General features: G+C 40.2%; 1 protein-coding gene across 2 annotated transcripts in view; it reads left to right on the forward strand.

Moving 5' to 3' along the window:
- Snap23 (synaptosome associated protein 23) overlaps positions 1 to 16,077 on the forward strand; it is a 34,394-nt gene extending 18,317 nt beyond the window's left edge. Inside the window, exons 2-9 of one of the 2 annotated variants that reach the window (XM_029474091.1) lie at positions 1,365 to 1,458; positions 2,245 to 2,286; positions 2,648 to 2,696; positions 3,280 to 3,397; positions 6,548 to 6,580; positions 10,478 to 10,633; positions 12,444 to 12,588; positions 14,770 to 16,077. In XM_029474091.1, the coding sequence (XP_029329951.1) occupies positions 1,402 to 1,458; positions 2,245 to 2,286; positions 2,648 to 2,696; positions 3,280 to 3,397; positions 6,548 to 6,580; positions 10,478 to 10,633; positions 12,444 to 12,588; positions 14,770 to 14,835 (666 nt within the window). In that variant the 5' untranslated portion in view covers positions 1,365 to 1,401 and the 3' untranslated portion in view covers positions 14,836 to 16,077. The remainder of the gene's footprint in view (positions 1 to 1,364; positions 1,459 to 2,244; positions 2,287 to 2,647; positions 2,697 to 3,279; positions 3,398 to 6,547; positions 6,581 to 10,477; positions 10,634 to 12,443; positions 12,589 to 14,769) is intronic. The other variant, XM_021150316.2, reaches the window with a different exon arrangement.
- The last annotated feature ends 2,931 nt before the right edge of the window (positions 16,078 to 19,008 follow it).

The raw sequence follows: 19,008 nt of genomic DNA on the forward strand, positions 1-19,008 counted from the left end.
AAAACAAAAAAAAAGATTTGGAACTCCCAGCTTATTTGCTTATTTCCTAGCTCCATGCCTGCCTGCATGCTACCATGCTTCCTGTCTGATGATAATGGACTAAACCTTTGACTTGTAAGCTAGCCCCAATTAAATGTTTTCCTTTATAAAAGTTGTTATGATCATGGTATCTCTACATAGCAATAAAACCCAAGCTAAGAAAGTTCATTTACCTGAATGCCTTTTCTTTATTGCTTTACCATATTCAGATAGGATTTAAAGAACATTGTTACAGGATTAAGGATGTGGTGCAATTGATACGGAGCCTGCCTAGCAGTCTCAAAGCCCTGGGTTCAATCTCTAGCACTACATAAACCAGACAGAGTGATACACACCATGGAGGGCACAAGATCAGAGATTCAGTCATCATTGGCTGTGTATCTCAGAAACATGACACCCTGTCTCAACAACAATAATAAAGAACATTGCACAACCAAGAATTTGCTTTACACTTTTTAAAAACATTTATTTAGCCAGGTATGGTAATGCATTCCTCTAATGCTAGCACCAAGGATGCATAGACAGGAGGATCTCCTGTGAATTTGAGGCCAGCTTAGTCTACAAACTGAGTTCTGACCATCTAGGGCTACATAGTAAGATGCTCTCTCCAAAAAAGTAAAGGAAAAAAGAAAAAGAAAAATTTATTTCTGTATATGTGCATCTAGGATGTATGTTCCTAGAAGTATAGGTACACACATGCCATAGCTTGCATGTGGAGGGCAGAGGACAAGTTTAAAAAAGTTTTATTGGTGTTTGGGGATGGTCATGGAGATCAGAAGATAACGTTGTAGACTCGTGGCAAGCTCCTTTACCTGTTAAGCCATTTCAGTGCCCATAGCATAGCAAGCGTTTTAACTCTTTGAGCCATTTCATAGGCTCATTGATGCCTCGATTTTTAAGGCCAAGGATCTTTCCCGTTGGAAAGGGTACTTCCCCTGGGCCTGGGGATGTAGAATAGTTGGTAGAGGGCTTGCCCTGGATTCAGGTTCCAGCAGCACATAAACCAGACATGTCTGTATCCCAGCACAGGATGTGCAGGCTGAAAGATCAGAAGCTCAAGGTCATCGTTAGCACATAACAAGTTTGAGACCACTTAGAATATATGGCCCCTTGTCTTAGAAAGAGTGTTTCGCCTGTGTTGTAAGTTTACTTTTTGTGCTAATAGCATTAAATATCCATGTTTACTCCTAGCCTGAGTTCCTGTCTCTGTAGTATAGGTGGGCAGGTAATGGGATCAGCCCTTTTATCCTACTTGTCTGGTAAGTATCTAAATCCCATTAATCTGTGCTTTTTGCTCAGACTTTTGTGTGTCCTCATTCTTTTAGAGTATCTGTATTTCTGTGTCCAGCAGTGTGACTCACCATGGATAATCTGTCCCCAGAGGAAGTTCAGCTGCGGGCTCACCAGGTTACTGATGAGGTGAATGATCTGTTTCACTTTAATTTTTTATTACATTTTAATTAGCTTTTGTGGGGTTGTGGGCATGTTTGAGTGTTGAGTGTCACATACATGTGGAAGTCAGAAGTCAACTTGCAGGAGTCAGAGTTCTCTCCTTTCTTCTTGCCTGTTCCTGGATTGAGCTCAGGTGGTCATCTTTACCTCCTGAGCCATTTGTAGGCCACTATTTCCATTTTTACAGTAGAAAAGTGAGAGTCACTTTTTTTTTTTTAAGATTTCTTTATCTACTTTATGCATATGAGTATACCACCATTGCTCTCTTCAGACACACCAGAAGAGGGCACTAGATCCCATTATAGATGGTTATGAGCTACCATGTGGTTGCTGGGAATTGAACTCAGGACCTCTAGAAGACCAGTCAGTGCTCTTAACCACTGAGCCATCTTTCCAGCCCAGAGAGACACTTTTTTATAGATCACTTTGGCGTCTTCTTAGTCCCTTAAGGTGGCTAGTATTTAACAGTTACCTGCAATTCTGGAAGGAATTCTGAACTGTAACGATTCCTTAGTATCTGTGTAGTAGGCATATTTTTGCCTTCCTTCATGAACTCCCTTGGCTCCACCATCTAGGATCTCTCCTAAGAAGTACCTGGTAGGAAGAAAGTGAAAGTGGACCTGCTTTTTTTGCTTTCTTGTAAGGAGGGGGTGTGCTGGCAAGTTGTAGCAAAGTAGCATCATAAATATAGCCTGTGATTGATTTGTTTCTCTGTATTTTTTTGGAATGCTATAACTTTGTATTTCTTCCTAGTCTCTGGAAAGCACAAGGAGAATCCTGGGTTTAGCCATTGAGGTAAGAAATATTCAATATTTGAGTATAGAAATATATGGGTGGGATACTAGCACTAACTGCAGATAATGAGATTTGAAACCAGCAGTTGCTGAAGACTGCCCAGTAATGCATTAATAAGCCAGTTCTGTTTCTTATGAAAATACTGGGATATTGACAGGAAAGGTGAATTTACCATATGCTTGTGGCTTACTTTAGAGGTTAATATGTGTATTGGTGTGAGACATCTAGTTCTGTCTGTAACACTGATTCCTGAGAAGTTGTTTTCGACGTGATTCTTTCTTATCATGTGTCAGTCTTTGCAAGGTTCACAAGGATTTTGGGTTGCTTTCTTGTACTTTCATCTGTCTTTTCCCCCTTTTAGTCTCAGGATGCAGGAATCAAGACCATCACTATGCTGGATGAGCAAGGGGGTGAGTTGAAGTCATTGAAGGAAACTCTAAATTTGACTTACAGTGCCAAAAATCCCTAGAAAATCCAGCCTTCTCTTTGTAAGATAAAGTAATATGTTTCCTCCATTTCTCTGACTCATATTATAGTATCATAGTCATTGCTGGACTGGGATGAGAGGCAACAGTACCCAACTGGATACAAGTCTGTTAGACAAGCGCAGCTTTTTATGTGCATTTGTCACATAGACTTTAAACATGATATTCTCAGATCATTTCCCAGATAGCAAGGTCTAAAGCAGGTCTAGATTCTGATGAGTTTAGAACATCCAGTTTTTTTGGCCTGAATTCATCCCGTTTAAGCTTTCCTTAGTTTAGTGCCTAAATGTTAGGAGTACGAGGCATCTGGCTAGAGTGATTCTAAGCAACCCTCACATGCTGCTGGAGAACAGATCTTTCTACAGTGAGACTTCAGGAACCTTAGGCTCAGTATTGTTTTTAATACTCACTGGCAGGTGATAGGTAGCATGGAGGTTGCAGCTTGCTGCTCTGTAACATTAGCATTTCACTGGACATCTGTGAATGTAACACCAAAACTTATTCTTAGAACAACTAAATCGCATAGAAGAAGGCATGGACCAAATAAATAAAGACATGAGAGAGGCAGAGAAGACTTTAACAGAACTCAACAAGTGTTGTGGCCTCTGCGTCTGCCCTTGTAATAGGTAAGTTGATGAATCAAAGACCTTTTAAAAATAAATCCGTACATGAGAATATCCTTGCTTATCCCCTACCCAGAAATAAAGTCAGAAGTGTAACTGGATAACTGGGCCTAAATTAGCAACTTTGTTAAAAACAAACTGAAGATCAAGGTTTCATACAAGTGGGAAGGTTCATAGAAAATCGTGCCTAGATTGACCAACTCTTGTACCAAACATCAATTTCAATCTGGATACAGAAAGACTGGGGAATGTGCGTTTGGATGTTGTAGAACAGAATGTCATTTGTATCTAGACAGTCAAGGAGTAATGAATGGACTTCTTCATAGGACAGTGTGGTAGAGCTAGTATTACATGGTGTGATACCTACTAAGGCTAAGGGTATGGTTAGATGATACCTTAACAGAAGACATAGGGCATGAGTTGAGCTTGTCACTCAAAGGCTTTGGGTTAATGTGAAGGAAAGGGTCTGGGGGTGAGGCTAAATGGGAACCATAGCACCAGAAAACAAACAACAAACATGGAAAGAATGGGAATTTAACTGAACTGTATGATGAAGGTGAGAAGTAGCCAGAAATGCAAGTAGCTGATAGAGGAACTTGGATGCCAGGGTTAGGGAGGAGATAGACTGGATTGATATTCGTGACTGTATACCAGGAGGCTAGTTAGGAGTAGTTGTTATATGGGTTTCCTTGAGACAGGATCTCACTATATAGTCCTGGCTGGCCTGGAACTTTCTATATAGACTAGACTGGCCTTGAACTCAGAAATCTGCCTGCTTCTGCCTCCCGAGTGCTGGGATTAAAGATGTGTATTAAAGTGTATCACCATGCCCAGCCACTCATTTTATTCCATTGTAGAAATTTCTATTCTCTTCTTACTCTTGGATGAAGTAAACTCCGTGATTTTTTTTTTTTACTAATAATAGGTATTCAGATAAGGTATATAGTTTGGACAGAGGCAGTTAACCATTAATCCATTAGGAGCTCCTCTTTGAACTTTATTCTAAGTCTAGTGTCTCGAGATTAAGTTGCAGAGTTTCATCAGCAGTTCATCCAGCTAGTTGTCCCAGGTGCATAAATCCCTGTGAGTTAAGATTTTTGCACTTACATATTTTCAGGTGAGTATATTTTTTGTTATTTGCTTTGCCTTGTTTCTAATGTGAGTCCCAGGGATTTGTACAGCAAACATCCTTTAACTGCTGAGCCATCTCCCCAGCTCTAAGATAAGTGTTTTTGTGTTATTATATAATAATTTTAATTTAAAACATTATGTGGGGCTGGTGAGATGGCTCAGTGGTTAAGAGCACCGACTGCTCTTCCAAAGATCCTGAGTTCAAATCCCAGCAACCACATAGTGGCTCACAACCATCTGTAATGAAATCTGATACTCTCTTCTGGAGTGTCTGAAGACAGCTACAGTGTACTTACATATAATAAATAAGTAAGTAAGTAAATAAATAAATATTTTTTAAAAAAACCAAAACATTATGTGTATTTGCATACTTGGTGTCTGTGCACCATATGCGTGTTTGGTATCCACAGAGGCCAGAAAAGGGCATCAGATCCCCTGGAATTGGAGTTAGAGAAGATAGTGAGCTGCCACATCCATGTTGGAAGTTGCCCAGATCCTCTGGAAGAGCAGCCAGTGCTCTTAACCCGTGGGCTGTCTCTCCAGTCCCTTCTGTGCTATTTTCACTAAATAAAAGGATTATGTTGCCTTTTGGTCAACTTTTGGTTTTGATTTGTCATGAGAAGTTAAAGATTTGACTGTTCTCAGATTTAATACAAGCCCATTGATCTGTTTTTACTTTGGTTGATTTTCTAAAAGGTTATAGTTCAACAGCTGTGACTGGAGCTGGGGATATAGCTCATTTGGTACAGTGTTTGCTCTGAGTTCGAATCCCAGTTTGGCATAAAGTTGGGAGTAGTAGTTAAAGCCTATAATCCTAGTTCTTAGGGTCCTACTCTTCCTCAGCTACATATGGAGTTCAAACCCTCTCTCCAAAACAATAGCAACAAAAACTACAATGTGTTAACTAGGTTTAGCAGATTGAACTAAGCAGACATATTTGAAGTGCCTACATAATTTGATTCAAACTCTTAGATATGTTTTACAAACTTCTGTTCCTGTCTCTTATGTTTCCTGTACCATCTTGGAAAATTGAGGAAGAGAGAATAGGTGAATTCCCTTGAACAAAAACTCCTCTTCAGTTTAGAAGATTGTTTCTAAGTTGTATGTTAATAAACAGAATAGCAATGAATTCTAAAGGGTCAATTATAAGAGAACACAGAGGGTAGAGCAATGGGTGTATTAAAGTTTTTCTTTGTGTGTCCTGCTATATGTGGGCAAGCTTTTCTTAAACATGAGGAGAGAAAGTAGAACATGGCCCTGCCATAGGCTTTCCCCTCCAGCATTGGCAGAACTCTTTCTCAGTGGGTGGAGAGAAAGCATTCCTTAACAGATGGAGTCTGGGACTGCTGTGACAGAACAGCTGTTCCATGAAAAGAGAGCAGAACCCACGTGAAAGATTCTAGAGGAGCTTTTCTTCTTCCAGCATCTTAATCCTACTGAGACCTGGGCTGCTCTTAAGTCGCTTGTCCCCATTGTCTCGTTTTCCTCCATTGTCCAGACCTTCCTGACCGTACCTGATTGAAACCTTACCTGTTGCCATCAGGGTCAGCACCTAGCCAGATGTAGCATGAGCGCCTCAGACACATATACAGCATCCTAGTCCTCCGAGTTCTGTGGGTGTCAAAATCCAGCAGTACTAAGAGACGACGTGCTTTCTTCCTTTTCTTCCTCCCCCATTCTCTCCCCTTTCCTTCCCCACCCCCCTCTGATTCACAGTTGTGTTTATTGAACCATTTAGAGTTACATTTTGTTCACTTTGTTTCATAAAATGGTGGGATTGTTTGTGCTTTAAGTTGTAGCTTTTACATTAGTATACTCTTGTGATCATACTCAGGGCCTGGCACAGGACAAGCAAGCACTCGAACACCAAGGAGGGCTGAGGGACTTCAGTGCTGCCAGCCAGTACTTCCTGCCCAGCATAAACTTTAACCTTTTAGTGAGGAGTATTAGCCCTTGGACATGCTCAGGAAAAATAAAGTATGCCATTATTTAAATTGTTTTCTGGTTTTTCTTTTTATCTAGATTCTCAGTTGGTGACTGTTTCCTTGAAACCAGGCAGGCATTTGAATGCATCATGTGTTTAAAGCTCTAAATCTGCTCCTGTTCTGTTTGACTAACATGCACTGTCTGCTTCTTATTCTCTCACTTAATCTCTTCCTTTCTTGCTTACTAAAAAATGAAGATCTAACATCAAAAGCCGGGCTCAGTAGCTGATCAAAGGGATCTTTAAGATGCAGTCTTGAGGTGCAGGCTGAGCTGCTAACCTGCTGCCCAAGGTGATGTTTCAAATGGCTTTTCTGTGCATGTGCATGGATTGTGTGAGTGATGAAGCAGTCTTAAAGCTGTGTTGTGTGTAATGTCAAGTGAATTTGTTTGTGATGGGTGCTAGCAGACAAAATATGGACTGAATAAAAGGATCATTTGTTATAACTCCCTTAGTAATGCTCCAAAAGCTATGGTTTTATTTACTAAGTAAATATTAGCAAAATAAAAGCACCCCTGAAATCCAAGAAGCGTTAAATTGTTAATCTTAGCAGTCAGCACCTACAGTTGACTGCACCTCTCTGTTCCTCTCTTTAGATGTCCTTGTACCCTCTGGTTCCTGTAGAGTGCTTCTATTAAAATAGAGCTTCTCTGCATTTTACTTTCCCTTGATTTAGGCCTCTATCAAGTCAAGGAATTGCCAATCTAGTCATCATAAATCCTATTTAGAATAAAGTGGGATATCAGTTTTAAATGTGCCAGGCTTGGTGTTCCACACCTCCAGTCCCAGCACTGGGGAGGCAGAGGCATGTGGATCTCTGAGTTCAAGGTCAGCATGGCCTTTCAAGTTCCAGGACATTTAGAGCTATATAAAAGAACTAACTAAGAACAAACGAATGAATGAACAAACGAACAAAAGAAAGAAAAGAAAAAGAAAATTTAACATAGCATTCTTTAAAAGGTAAAATCTCATTAGACACTTTTGGTTTTATTTTCATCTTTGAAACAGGATCACAGTTTGTTAGCCCAGACTGGCCTCACTCAGTCTCAAGAGTCCTGGGTTTACAGACATGCCACTATGCCTGGATTTGAATTTGTCATTCTCACCCACCTGCTCTACAACCTAGCATCCTAATAGAAGCCCTATATATATTAGCTCAAGTAGCATCTCTGGCTGCTGTGCTGACAGTGGTTGGGTGCGAGGACTCGTGAGGCCCTGGGGTTATTCCCCACTACCACAAATGGGCAAAAGCCCAGAAGCCACTCACTCTTTAAGAAATCTGAGAAATATTGGTTATTTTGCATATAATAAAATCTCTGCTTTAGATTTTTGCCTGGAACCTATATGTTAACAAAGTATGCATGATGTATTAGCTCACTAATTTAACAGGTAACTATATGAAGATATTAATTTAAAAATTAGATATCTCACCTTGTTCCAGGAAAGATTTGAAATGGCTGATTAATTGACTGAATGACAGAAATAGTAGTATACATATAAAAATAATTATGAGAACTTTGAATGGGACCAGGAGAGGTGCTTTGAGAATGAGCTTTTTGATATTTATCAATTTCTCTTTTAAGAGCTTTTAAGGGCCTACAAGACAGTTCAGTAGGTAAAAGTGCTTGCTACCCAAGCCCCACACCCTATTTCCCATCCCTGGAGGAAAGTGAAAGTTCAGTGTACTGGTGTATATCTGCAGTCTCAGCGCAGATGTGTACCCCAGTCAGTCCAGTCAATTTGTTGTTTGTTTGTTTTTTAAAGATTTGTTTTGTTTATTATATGTAGGTACACTGTAGCTGTCTTCAGACACCAGAAGAGGGAATTAGGTCTTGCTATAGATGGTTGTGAGCCACCATGTGGTTGCTGGAATTTGAACTCAGGACCTCTGGAAGAGCAGTCAGTGCTCTTAACTGCTAAGCCATCTCTCCAGCCCTGGAGTACCCTTTGTAAATAAATTAGTACACACACACATACACCTTCACACTTGTGAAGTCAGAAAACAACTTGAGGAATTGTTCTTTTCATCCTTCCTCAGTGTGCATTCAGGGAACTAAACTATGTTGTTAAGCTTGGCAGCAAGTACCTCTACTTACTGAGCTGCCCTAACAGACCTCCTTTTTAGTTTTTGAGGCAAGTTCTCACAACATAAGCCAAGCTGGCCTCAAACAAATGATTTGCTGTCTCAGCTGCTCGAGTGCTGGAATCATAGGCATATGCCACCTGCTAGGAGTGCCTTTCTTACAAGTAACAAAAAAAGTCCAGTTCTAGTTTGGCCAGAATTTAATCTTTGTATGCTTATGAAAGAAAAAAACACTTCTTTTTCATAGAATTTTTTCCTCTTTTTTTTTTCAATTTTTGCAATTAAGAGACTGATTCAGATCTGGGATAAGTAAGACCTATATTATAGCAACATTGAGCTTAATCTTTGTTAGTACAAAAATAAAGCTGAAATGAAGTAAAGTCTTGCTTGAAACAAAACGTAATCAGTAAAGACAGTTTTGAAATAACCCATTTAAAAGTCGCATGACAAAGTGAGGTGGTGTAAACCTGTAATTCCATCACTTAGGCTGTATGATTAGGTCCTGTCTCTAAAAGAGAAAAGAAAAGCACTTTCCTTGGCTCTTTTTTTTTTTCCTTTCCATTTTATTGTTTGTTTGTTTGTTTGTTTGTTTTTAAGATGGAGTTTCTCTATGTAACAGCCCTGGCTGCCCTGGAACTTGCTTTCTAGACTAGGTTGTCTTTGAACTCATAGAGATCTGACTGCCTCTGCTTCCTGGGCGCTGGGATTAAAGGTGTTTGTTACTATGCCCGGATCTGGGCTTCTTTTTCCTGCCCGTTGTATCAGTAGAGAACTATATTCTATGTTAAAATTCTGACTCCATTAGCTACACCTAAACCTTTTAGGTAAGTTTTATTTTGTTGTAAGACCTCACTGTGTAGACCATGCTGGCATCTTTTATCTTTGTATGCTTATGAAAGCATCAGACTCAGAGAGGTCCACCGGTCCAGCACACCCATGTCTACCTGTCTTAGAGAAGCACTGGCATTGCAGATGGACACCGCCATGCCAAGCTTTCCCTGGGTTCCAAGATTGAAATCAGCTTTGGGGCTTGTGCAGCAAGCTCATCTTTAGTTTTAAAAGACCTAGACTTGGGATTTGTCAGGGGATGGGGTGGGTGGGGTGTTTGAGACACGGTTTCTCTGTCTAGCCCTGGCTATTCATCCTGCAGACCAGCTGGCCTCAAACTTGGAAATCCATCTGCCTCTGTCTCCTGAGTGCCAGGATTATATCAGTTGGTTGTCTAATTTAGAAATAATCCATGTTTTTCTTTCATGATATTTTGTTGTTTCTTAAAAGAAATTTAAAAAATAAATGTAATGCAGACTTTAAAACAAGGGTCTGAGGTCCTTTTTGTTCAGTTGGTAGAATGCTTACCTAGCATTTGAAAAGCTCTGGGTTAGATCCCCAGAACCACATAAACCAGGAGTTCATGCTTACAATCTTTGTTGTTGTTGCTTTCTTTTCTTTTCTTGTAAAAGTTATAAGCTGAAAGACTTGACATATCTAGTTTCAGTTTACCACTTGCTAATGACTCAGCAAAGATTTGATAATAGTATTTGGGCCTTTTAAAAATGCTTGAATAGTAGTTGTGCATGCCTGTAATCCCAACACTCAGGAGGCAGAGGCAGGCTTCTATGAGTTCCAGGACAGCCTGGTCTACAAAAGCAAGTTCCAGGATAGCCAAAGCTACATAGTGAGATCTTGTCTCCAAAACAGACAAAATGATTCAATGTTGGTAGAGGTTTATCTGACTCATCCCTTCTCTCTTTTGACATTAGCCATAGTGCAGATAACCTAGTTTTAGCAAGAAATGGTACAGTCATATCCAAGGTAATAAGTACTAAATAATTTTAACCCCTCCTTCCTGCTTTTCAATTTGTCTGTATCCCTGACATTAATATAGGACAAAGAACTTTGAGTCTGGAAAGAACTATAAGGCAACATGGGGAGAAGGTGGCGACAACTCACCTAGCAATGTAGTATCTAAGCAACCGAGCCGGATCACAAATGGTCAGCCTCAGCCAACTACAGGAGCAGCCAGTGGTGGATACATTAAACGGTATGTCAGCTCCTCCTCATCGTTCTGCATTTCCTAATTCATGGCTCATTTTAGAAATTGGGTGTAGCCAGCCATGAGCCCTAACTCAACAAGTAACCTGTCAATCTCCCTCCCTTCCTTCTTCTCTCCTTTGAAAGAGATGGTTTATTTTGGCTTTCCATTCCAAAGGGTTCAGTTTATGGTTTCCTGGAAAGAAAATCCTGGCAGCAGGCTTATGGTGATGGTTATTTTCCTGTTGTGGCAGACAGTAGGCAGTGAGAAGGAAGTGCAGGAAAGGCAGACCAAGGCATGCCCTCCATAGGGCTGCTGTCAAGCCCACACCCTGCCTCCTGTCCTGAGTTAAATGCCCAGTTCTCATATGTAAAAGGAGAGAACTGACTCATATAAATAATCCTCTGATCTCCAACACATGTGTTGTGACATGTGCGGGCCGTGGTGGTTTACACCTTTAATCCCAGTGCTTAGGAGGTAGAGGCAGGCAGATCTCTGAGTTTGAGGCCAGCCTGGTCTAGAGAGTAAGTTCCAGGACAGCCAGGGCTACACAGAGAAACCGTGTCTTGGAAGAAAACAAAACATAAAGATTCAGCTTGACTTGAAGGCTGAAGATAGAGGATGCTTTAACCTAGAAGTTATAGGTCAGTCAAGGGGAGACTCCATCTGGAGTGAAGAAAAATAACAACAAAACAAGCTGTTTTCCAGGTAATCCTAGCACTTCAGAAGGATGACGTGGGAGGGCTGGCAAATTCAAGGGCAGTCTAAGAAACACAATGAATTCTAAGCCATCCAGGACTATATACTTCCCTGATTGGGAAGATTTGGAGTGGAGTGTTAGAATTAATGTATTACCATAAACAAGTACCTCAACCATGCTGGAAAATACAGTGTCTTAGGGTTGTATGTTAGTTGTCTTCTCTGCGGCTCTCATACTCTCCTTGATTGGCCTTTGCTGCTGTTGTTTTGAGACAAGGTCTATGTAACCCAAGCTGTTCTCCAATTTATGTTTCTCTTCCTGCCTGAGCCTTCTGAGTGCTATGATTACAGGTAAGTGCCACCATGCTTGGATTTTAAGAATTTATTTTAGGGCTGGTGAGATGGCTCAGTGGGTAAGAGCACCCGACTGCTCTTCCGAAGGTCCAGAGTTCAAATCCCAGCAACCACATGGTGGCTCACAACCATCCGCAACGAGATCTGGTGCCCTCTTCTGGAATGTCTGAAGACAGCTACAGTGTACTTACATATAATAAATAAATAAATCTTAAAAAAAAAAAAAAAAAGAAAAAAAAAGCTTTAAAAAAAAAAAAAAAGAATTTATTTTATTATTATATGTGTGTGTATGTGAGCACGAGTCCACATGAATTCCATAACATGTATGAGGGGGTCAGATGCAGTATTGTAGAGGAGGTTCTCTCATACTTTGACTTGGGTTCCATGAAATGAACTCATGTCATCGGGTGTGTGCAGCAAGCACTTTGACCTGTCGAGCCATCTTGCTAGTCTGCCCACTACCAACTTGATTGCCTAGCTTTTCTTTGCTCTTCTCTTTCTTTTTCTCTTTCTCTTTCTCTTTCTCTTTCTCTTTCTCTTTTCTTTTTTCTCTTCTCTTCCTTTCTTTTCTTTTTTTCTTTCTCTTTTCTTTTTTCTTTCCTTTTCTCTTTTGTACCTTTCTTTCAGTATAGACTGTTTCTAGTAGTATACATTTCATTTACATGTTAAGCATCATTTTGATTGCTTACTTTTATAATAATTCTAGATTTAGTCCATTTGTAACTTAACAAAAAGTTCTGATTTAACTTTCTCTTTTATCTGATAGTATAACTAATGATGCCAGAGAAGATGAGATGGAAGAGAACCTGACTCAAGTGGGCAGCATCCTAGGCAACCTAAAGAACATGGCTCTGGATATGGGCAATGAAATTGATGCTCAAAATCAGCAAATACAGAAGATCACAGAAAAGGTAAAAAAAAGAAACCCACAGGAAAATGAAAGTCAACCCAGTGATCTTGAGTAATAACATCTCCGAGAGATGCTTGTGAGAGAGAAAATGCAGTCTACTCAGAACAGTGCTGATGATGAACATTTCAAAAGTGATCTTGCTATTTTGCTCATAGCAGTGGTTTATTGTAAAGGCACAGCTTGGAATGACATATAGCTTAAAACTTTGTACATGAAGCTAAGAAAAGTGAGTTCCAGGACAGCCAGGGCTATACAGAGAAACCCTGTCTTGAAAGACAAACAAACAAACAAACAAACAAACAAATGTACTGAGTAACCTGAGTCTTATAGCACAAACTAATAATCCCAGCAATGGGGAGGTAGAGGCAGATGGATCTAAGTTCGAGGCCAGCCTGGTCTACATAGAGAATCCCAGGACTTCCAGGGCTTCATAAAACCTCCCTATCTCAAAACCAACCAACAAACCATGTACCGAGTAGATTCCTCCTAACGCTTATGTGTGCGTTGGCTTTTACTTTTGTTTTATTCACAGATAGCCTAGTAGTAAGAGTCTATAGCTTCATTTCAGGAGTCAGCAGCAAAAATCAATTCTGTAGACTTGTTCTTGTATGGTATAGATTAAAAACAGGGTCATTTGTGGCTGGAAGGATGGTGCAGTGATTAAGAGCACGCACTGCTTTTACAGAGCATCTGGTTTATTCCCAGCAACCAGGCCAGGTGGCTCACAACTGCCTATAACTCCAGCTTTAAGGAGTCTGAAACCCTCTGACCTCTTTTGGCACCTGAACTAGAGCCATTTGGTTCCTAAGATGCTTATAATGCTGAACCCTGGGTTTAGGTATAGATTACACATCATTTTAATTTATATGCTTCTGTGGGTGGCAGTACATCTGTTCCAAAGATCTTTGGCAAAGTTATTTCAGTCTCTTTGGTCAGAGCTACAGTAGCTCCAAATGAGACTCCTGCTCAGAGAGCATTCTTGCCATACTTTTTTGCATCGAAAATGGGCTGGACATGGTGTTGATGCCTGTAATTCCAGCCACTCCAGAGGATTGGGAAGATCACTTGAACTCATAAGCTCAAGGCCAACCCAGGTAATAAGATCTAGTCTCAAAAAATAACTAAGTAGAAAAGCTTGGGAGATGTCAGTTGGAAAGTACTTGCCATGTAAGCATGACCCTAAGTACTCACATACAAGCCTAGACATGGTGCTGTGTGTCTGCAACCCTGGGGTGTCGGGGGGCAGGGCAGCACTTGTTTTTCCAGAGTACTGGGAAACACTTCTCAGCACCCACATGGTGGCTTACTCCAGTTCCATCATCTTCTTTGTGACTTCCATAGGCACATGGTACACAGACATGCATGCAGGCAAAACACCTATACACATTCATTAAATTTTGCTGATGTCTGGTGGCATATACCTTTAATCCCAGCACTCTGAGAAACAGAGGCAGACAGATCACTGTGAGTTCGAGGTCAGCTAGGGTTACACAGAGAAACCATGTCTCAAAAAAATCAAATTTTACTATGTTTTTTGTTGCACTGATGACTGAATATCGGACCTCATGTGTGGCAGCCAAGTAAAATACCACTGAACTATATATCCTCATCCTCTTTTCTGTTATTATTTTGAGACAGTTTGACTATAACCCTGGCTGGTGTTGAACTCATGATATTCTTGCCATGTCCTTTTGAGTGCTGAGATTATAGGTATACGCCCATATCTAGGTCCCAAATATATAAAACTTTGTGTATTTGTGTGTGTGTGTTTGGGAGTGAATATATGTCCATAGAATTGCAAATCATATATTCTGCCCCTGAGCTATATCCTCAGTTAAAATTAAATTTGTTGATTTTTTTTTTTTCCTTTTCTCCCCAGCCTCCATAAACTTGATTTTTGAAACAGAATTTCATGTAGCCTAGGCTGGCCTCAGATTCACTGTGTAGTTGAGGAAGACCCTGCTTTTATGATCCTTTTGCCTCTTCTTTCTAAGTGCTAGGATTATAGGCACAGGCCATGATGCCACTTTTGATGCAGTGCTGTGAAATGGAGCCCAGTGTCCAGTGCATGCTGGGTGGACACCCTTCCACAGAGCTACACCTGAATCCCCCAGGTTAACTTGTGTCAAAATGGGTTGTTTTGTGAACAGAGGCTGATGCTTATTTCTCTTTTTTTTTTCAGGCTGATACCAACAAGAATCGAATTGACATTGCCAATACAAGAGCAAAGAAACTCATTGATAGCTAAAGCCCTGCTGTACTTCTTTGCCTGTTAACTCAGTTCTCTAGCTCCGCTGAGTCATTTCTTATTCAGAGTTTGAAAGGCTGTGAGAAGGAGCGGAGGAGGAATGCCTCTCTACTTTCTTACTTTGTCTTTTGGGGGTAGGTTCTTGCTCAGGCTTCCTTACAGTCTTTCTCAGTCACTCTCATAGGCTTCTTTCCATACATCACCGTCTCTTCATCTCATCATATAGCTTCCTTTTGCGTTCAAGATTTGGAAGCATTGCCAAAGAGCCATGAAAGAGGCAGCTGTATAAGTAGCTTTTGTTATTATTGGTTGGTTGGTTTGGTTTTGGTTTTGTGGTAAAGAGCAAGAGGAAGGAATAGGAAATGAAGCTGACTCATTAAAGAAACTACAGGTCACAAAAACACAGACGAGTGCTTGGGGTGGGAGCTTTCACACATGTGTTTTGTTCTGCATCACTGTTTTTCAGTTTCTGCTCCAAAGGAGAATACTATGAGTTTTCTAGAAGTGAGCTTCACTTCTGAACCCATAGTGATGTGTGTGTATATACATAGGTTCTTGGATCCAGTTTCATATTGCACATGCAGGAACAGTATATAAATGAGTGCCTTTTATTCTCACACAATAAGTCATAGCATGTAGGCCTGTTAACTTCATGAAGTTGACAGTAGCCTTTAAAAGATACACACACACACACACACACACACACACACACACACACACATGAAATAGGAGATTTCCTCAAAGTTTTTGCAAAACTTTTACAGTGTATCATGTGAATTCAGATTTACCTCAATACTAAGAATTATGTTTAGATATGAAAAAAACTTGTTTTGATCTCAGGTAGAAAAATAGATTGCTTTGAGTTTTGTGTAGTTTTAAACATTTAAAAAGTCATAATTTGCTACTAAAAGTTGTCTGGAAAATTATGCCTTTGGATTATTGATGACCGCACTGCCATTCTCTCTGCCTTACGCACAGAATCAAGTTTATGTAGATCCTGAAGTGTTAGGAAAGCTGAAATGGTATTTGTCACATTTGTTTAAAAATTAGCATCTGTACACTTTAGAGCTACTAAAGTAGATTGGTTTCACCAATAACCATTGCTTTATTCTTACAATTAAATTTTATAATTAATGATATTGTTCTTTCAAATAGGTAATGTTTCTATGACTTATTTGTGGGGGCAATCATTTTATCAGCTTTTGTTGACATTAAATAAAGCAAATGTCCATACATCAAGCACTCCAATAGAAAGCTGTATTAGCTCTCTTCTAATTTTTACCAGAAGTGTTTACAGGAGTTTCTATGGTTTGCTATGAGTCCATTCTAGACATTATTTATCTTAGTCATTTGAACTTAAATACACTACTGAGTATTTCTGAGTGAGAATTACAAGTCACTTATTGAAGAAGATAGATGAAGCCTACCAACATTCAGAGGGTGAAGAGGACAGTATTTAAAACAACAAAGAAATGCCGGGCGTGGTGGCGCACGCCTTTAATCCCAGCACTTGGGAGGCAGAGGCAGGCAGAGGCAGGCAGACTTCTGAGTTCGAGGCCAGCCTGGTCTACAAAGTGAGTTCTAGGACAGCCAGGGCTATACAGAGAAACCCTGTCTCGAAAAACAAAAACCAAAAAAAAAAAAAAAAAAAAATCAAAGAAGCACTCCATGTCAGAGCGGTTAGTTTGTCAGGTAAAGATACTGAATGTAAGAGGTAAGGCTAAATCCAAAACACTGGATTGTGCTGTACCTAAAAGTGCTTTCCTTAAAAACATGCTGATTTGTCTAAAGGAACGGTAGGTACCAAAAGGTGTCATCCAAGGTATATTTGGTTAGAATTTGCACCAAAACAACCCTTTGCTCTTGCTGGCTGGTGTGAATGTATGCTATTTCTTTGCCTTGGTTTCCATATCTGTAAATGGGAATTAATAAATAGTAATGCCCAGAAATTTCTTAGAATATGCCAGGCTCAGAGGCCACACTGGTAATCCCAAAATGTGGGAACCTGAGGCACAATCAATCTACCCAGTGAGTTGTGGGCCAGCCTAAATTGTGTCAAAAAACAGCACCCCCCCAAAAAAAAAAAATCAACCAAAAAAATTGTTAGAACAGTGCCTATAAAATGTAACTGTCGTAAACGATGGCCATTTTCTCTAGACTGGAGGGAGCTCTCTTTGGTCAAAGATCTTAGGTTTCCTCTTCTCCAGAGAAAAAGCGAAGAAGCAGACACCAAGCGCCTTTGCCTGCTGAACCATCATGCGCACCACTTGCATTATTTTTGAGATACGATAGCAAGTAAATACAAGCTGGAGTCACCTGGGATTTATTTTTGGTCTGTTTTCTAGTATAGTGATCTTGAATACAATACCTATGATTACAGATAAGAGCTAGTATCTCCTACCAAACTTTTTGTTTGTTGTTTCGTTTGTTTTTCTTGACACAGGGTTTCTCTGTGTAGCCTTGGCTGTCTAGAACTCACTCTGTAGACCAGGCTGGCCTCAAACTCAGAGATCAGCCTGCCTCTGCCTCCCAAGTGCTGGGATTAAAGGTGTGCGCCGCCACCACCTGGCAACTTTTTATTTTTTTAAACTGGGTCTCACCATGTAAAGCTGGCTGGCCTCAAACCCAGAGATCTACCAGTTGCTACTCCGCAGATACTGAAATTAAGTGTGCCACTACACCCAACTTCAAACTTTTACATTTTAAAAAATTTTAAAGCCCAAATTTAATCTTAATCTTAACTTATATGGCTGTACCTATTTCATCCCTTCTTCAGTTTTAATGTATTCTTCGGTCAATTCTTTTTCTTTCTTTCTTTCTTTCTTTCTTTCTTTCTTTCTTTCTTTCTTTTTTTAATTTTTTTTATATTTTTTTACTTTTTATCTTTTGGTTTTTCAAGACAGGGTTTCTCTGTACAGCCTTGGCTGTCCTGGAACTCACTCTGTAGACCAAGCTGGCCTGGAACTCAGAAATCCGCCGGCCTCTGCCTCCCAAGTGCTAGGATTAAAGTCGTGCACCACCACTGCCCAGCCTTTTTTTTTATTATTAACATATATAAATACACCGAAACTGTCTTCAGACACACCAGAAGAGGGCGTCACATCTCATTACGGGTGATTGTGAGCCAACATGTGGTTGCTGGGATTTGAACTCAGGACATCTGGAAGAACAGGCAGTTTTCTTAACCACTGAGCCATCTCTCGAGCCCTCTTCAGTCAATTCTTAATCTTTCCTTATCACATATGGATTCTGACTCTTCTATTAAGTTAAACATCTTATTATGAGCATATAAAGTTAAGTTTTTAGGACTGGGGATGTAGAACCGCTCAGTTCACGAAGTGCTTGCTTAGTATTCAAAAACTCCTGGATTCAGCTCTGTACTACCATGTCAGCAAGGTGTGGAGGTTGCCCTCCAAAGGCAGCCCTGGGTAGGAGGATCAGGGTCCCAAGGTCATCCTCAGGCTCACTTCCAGGACAACCTGGAATATGTGAAACACCACCCAAAAAAAACCCAAAATGGCCAGTAATACGGCTTAGCAGGTAAGGCTGACAACCCAAGTTTGAACTCCTCCGGGACCTAAATGGTAGAAGCAGCAAGCCAACTCCTAAACGTTTTCCTCTGACTTCCACATGTGCTGCAGTGGATGCAAGCTTGTGTACACATATACATAAAAATGTAATGAAAATAAAAAGGAAAAGCTATTTGAATGCCGTTTTCCTGGATGCTCTTAATTAAAATTCCCAGTTATCCTAATTAGGTTCCTAATTTATTTCTCATATTGATATTCAGGTTCCTTATCCTGAAGTCGTTGATTGGTCTTTTCTTTTTCCTCTATAGATAAGATAAATGGCTTGTTTCATTGAGTTCCTGCTGTGTCACTTTTATGTATCTTCTCTCTATAATACATACTTGAGAAGTGAGAGGTATTCCCTATATTTACAGATGAAAGTAAGTTGCCCAGAAAGCTATTAAGTAGCAAAGGATCTATATGTTGATTCCTCCAAGTACAGTGCCTGTGACCTAACTCCATGTACTGGCTGACTCCAAACTAAAATTTAAGGCATATTGGGTAGGTTTGTTTCGTTTTTTAAAAAGATTTTGTTTATGAGTGTTAAGGTTGCATGTATGTATGTGTAGCACATGTATGTATGCCTACTGCCCAGAGGCCAGAA

The sequence above is a fragment of the Mus caroli genome, chromosome 2, assembly GCF_900094665.2.
Source record: "Mus caroli chromosome 2, CAROLI_EIJ_v1.1, whole genome shotgun sequence".
In the NCBI taxonomy this organism is placed as follows: domain Eukaryota; kingdom Metazoa; phylum Chordata; class Mammalia; order Rodentia; family Muridae; genus Mus; species Mus caroli.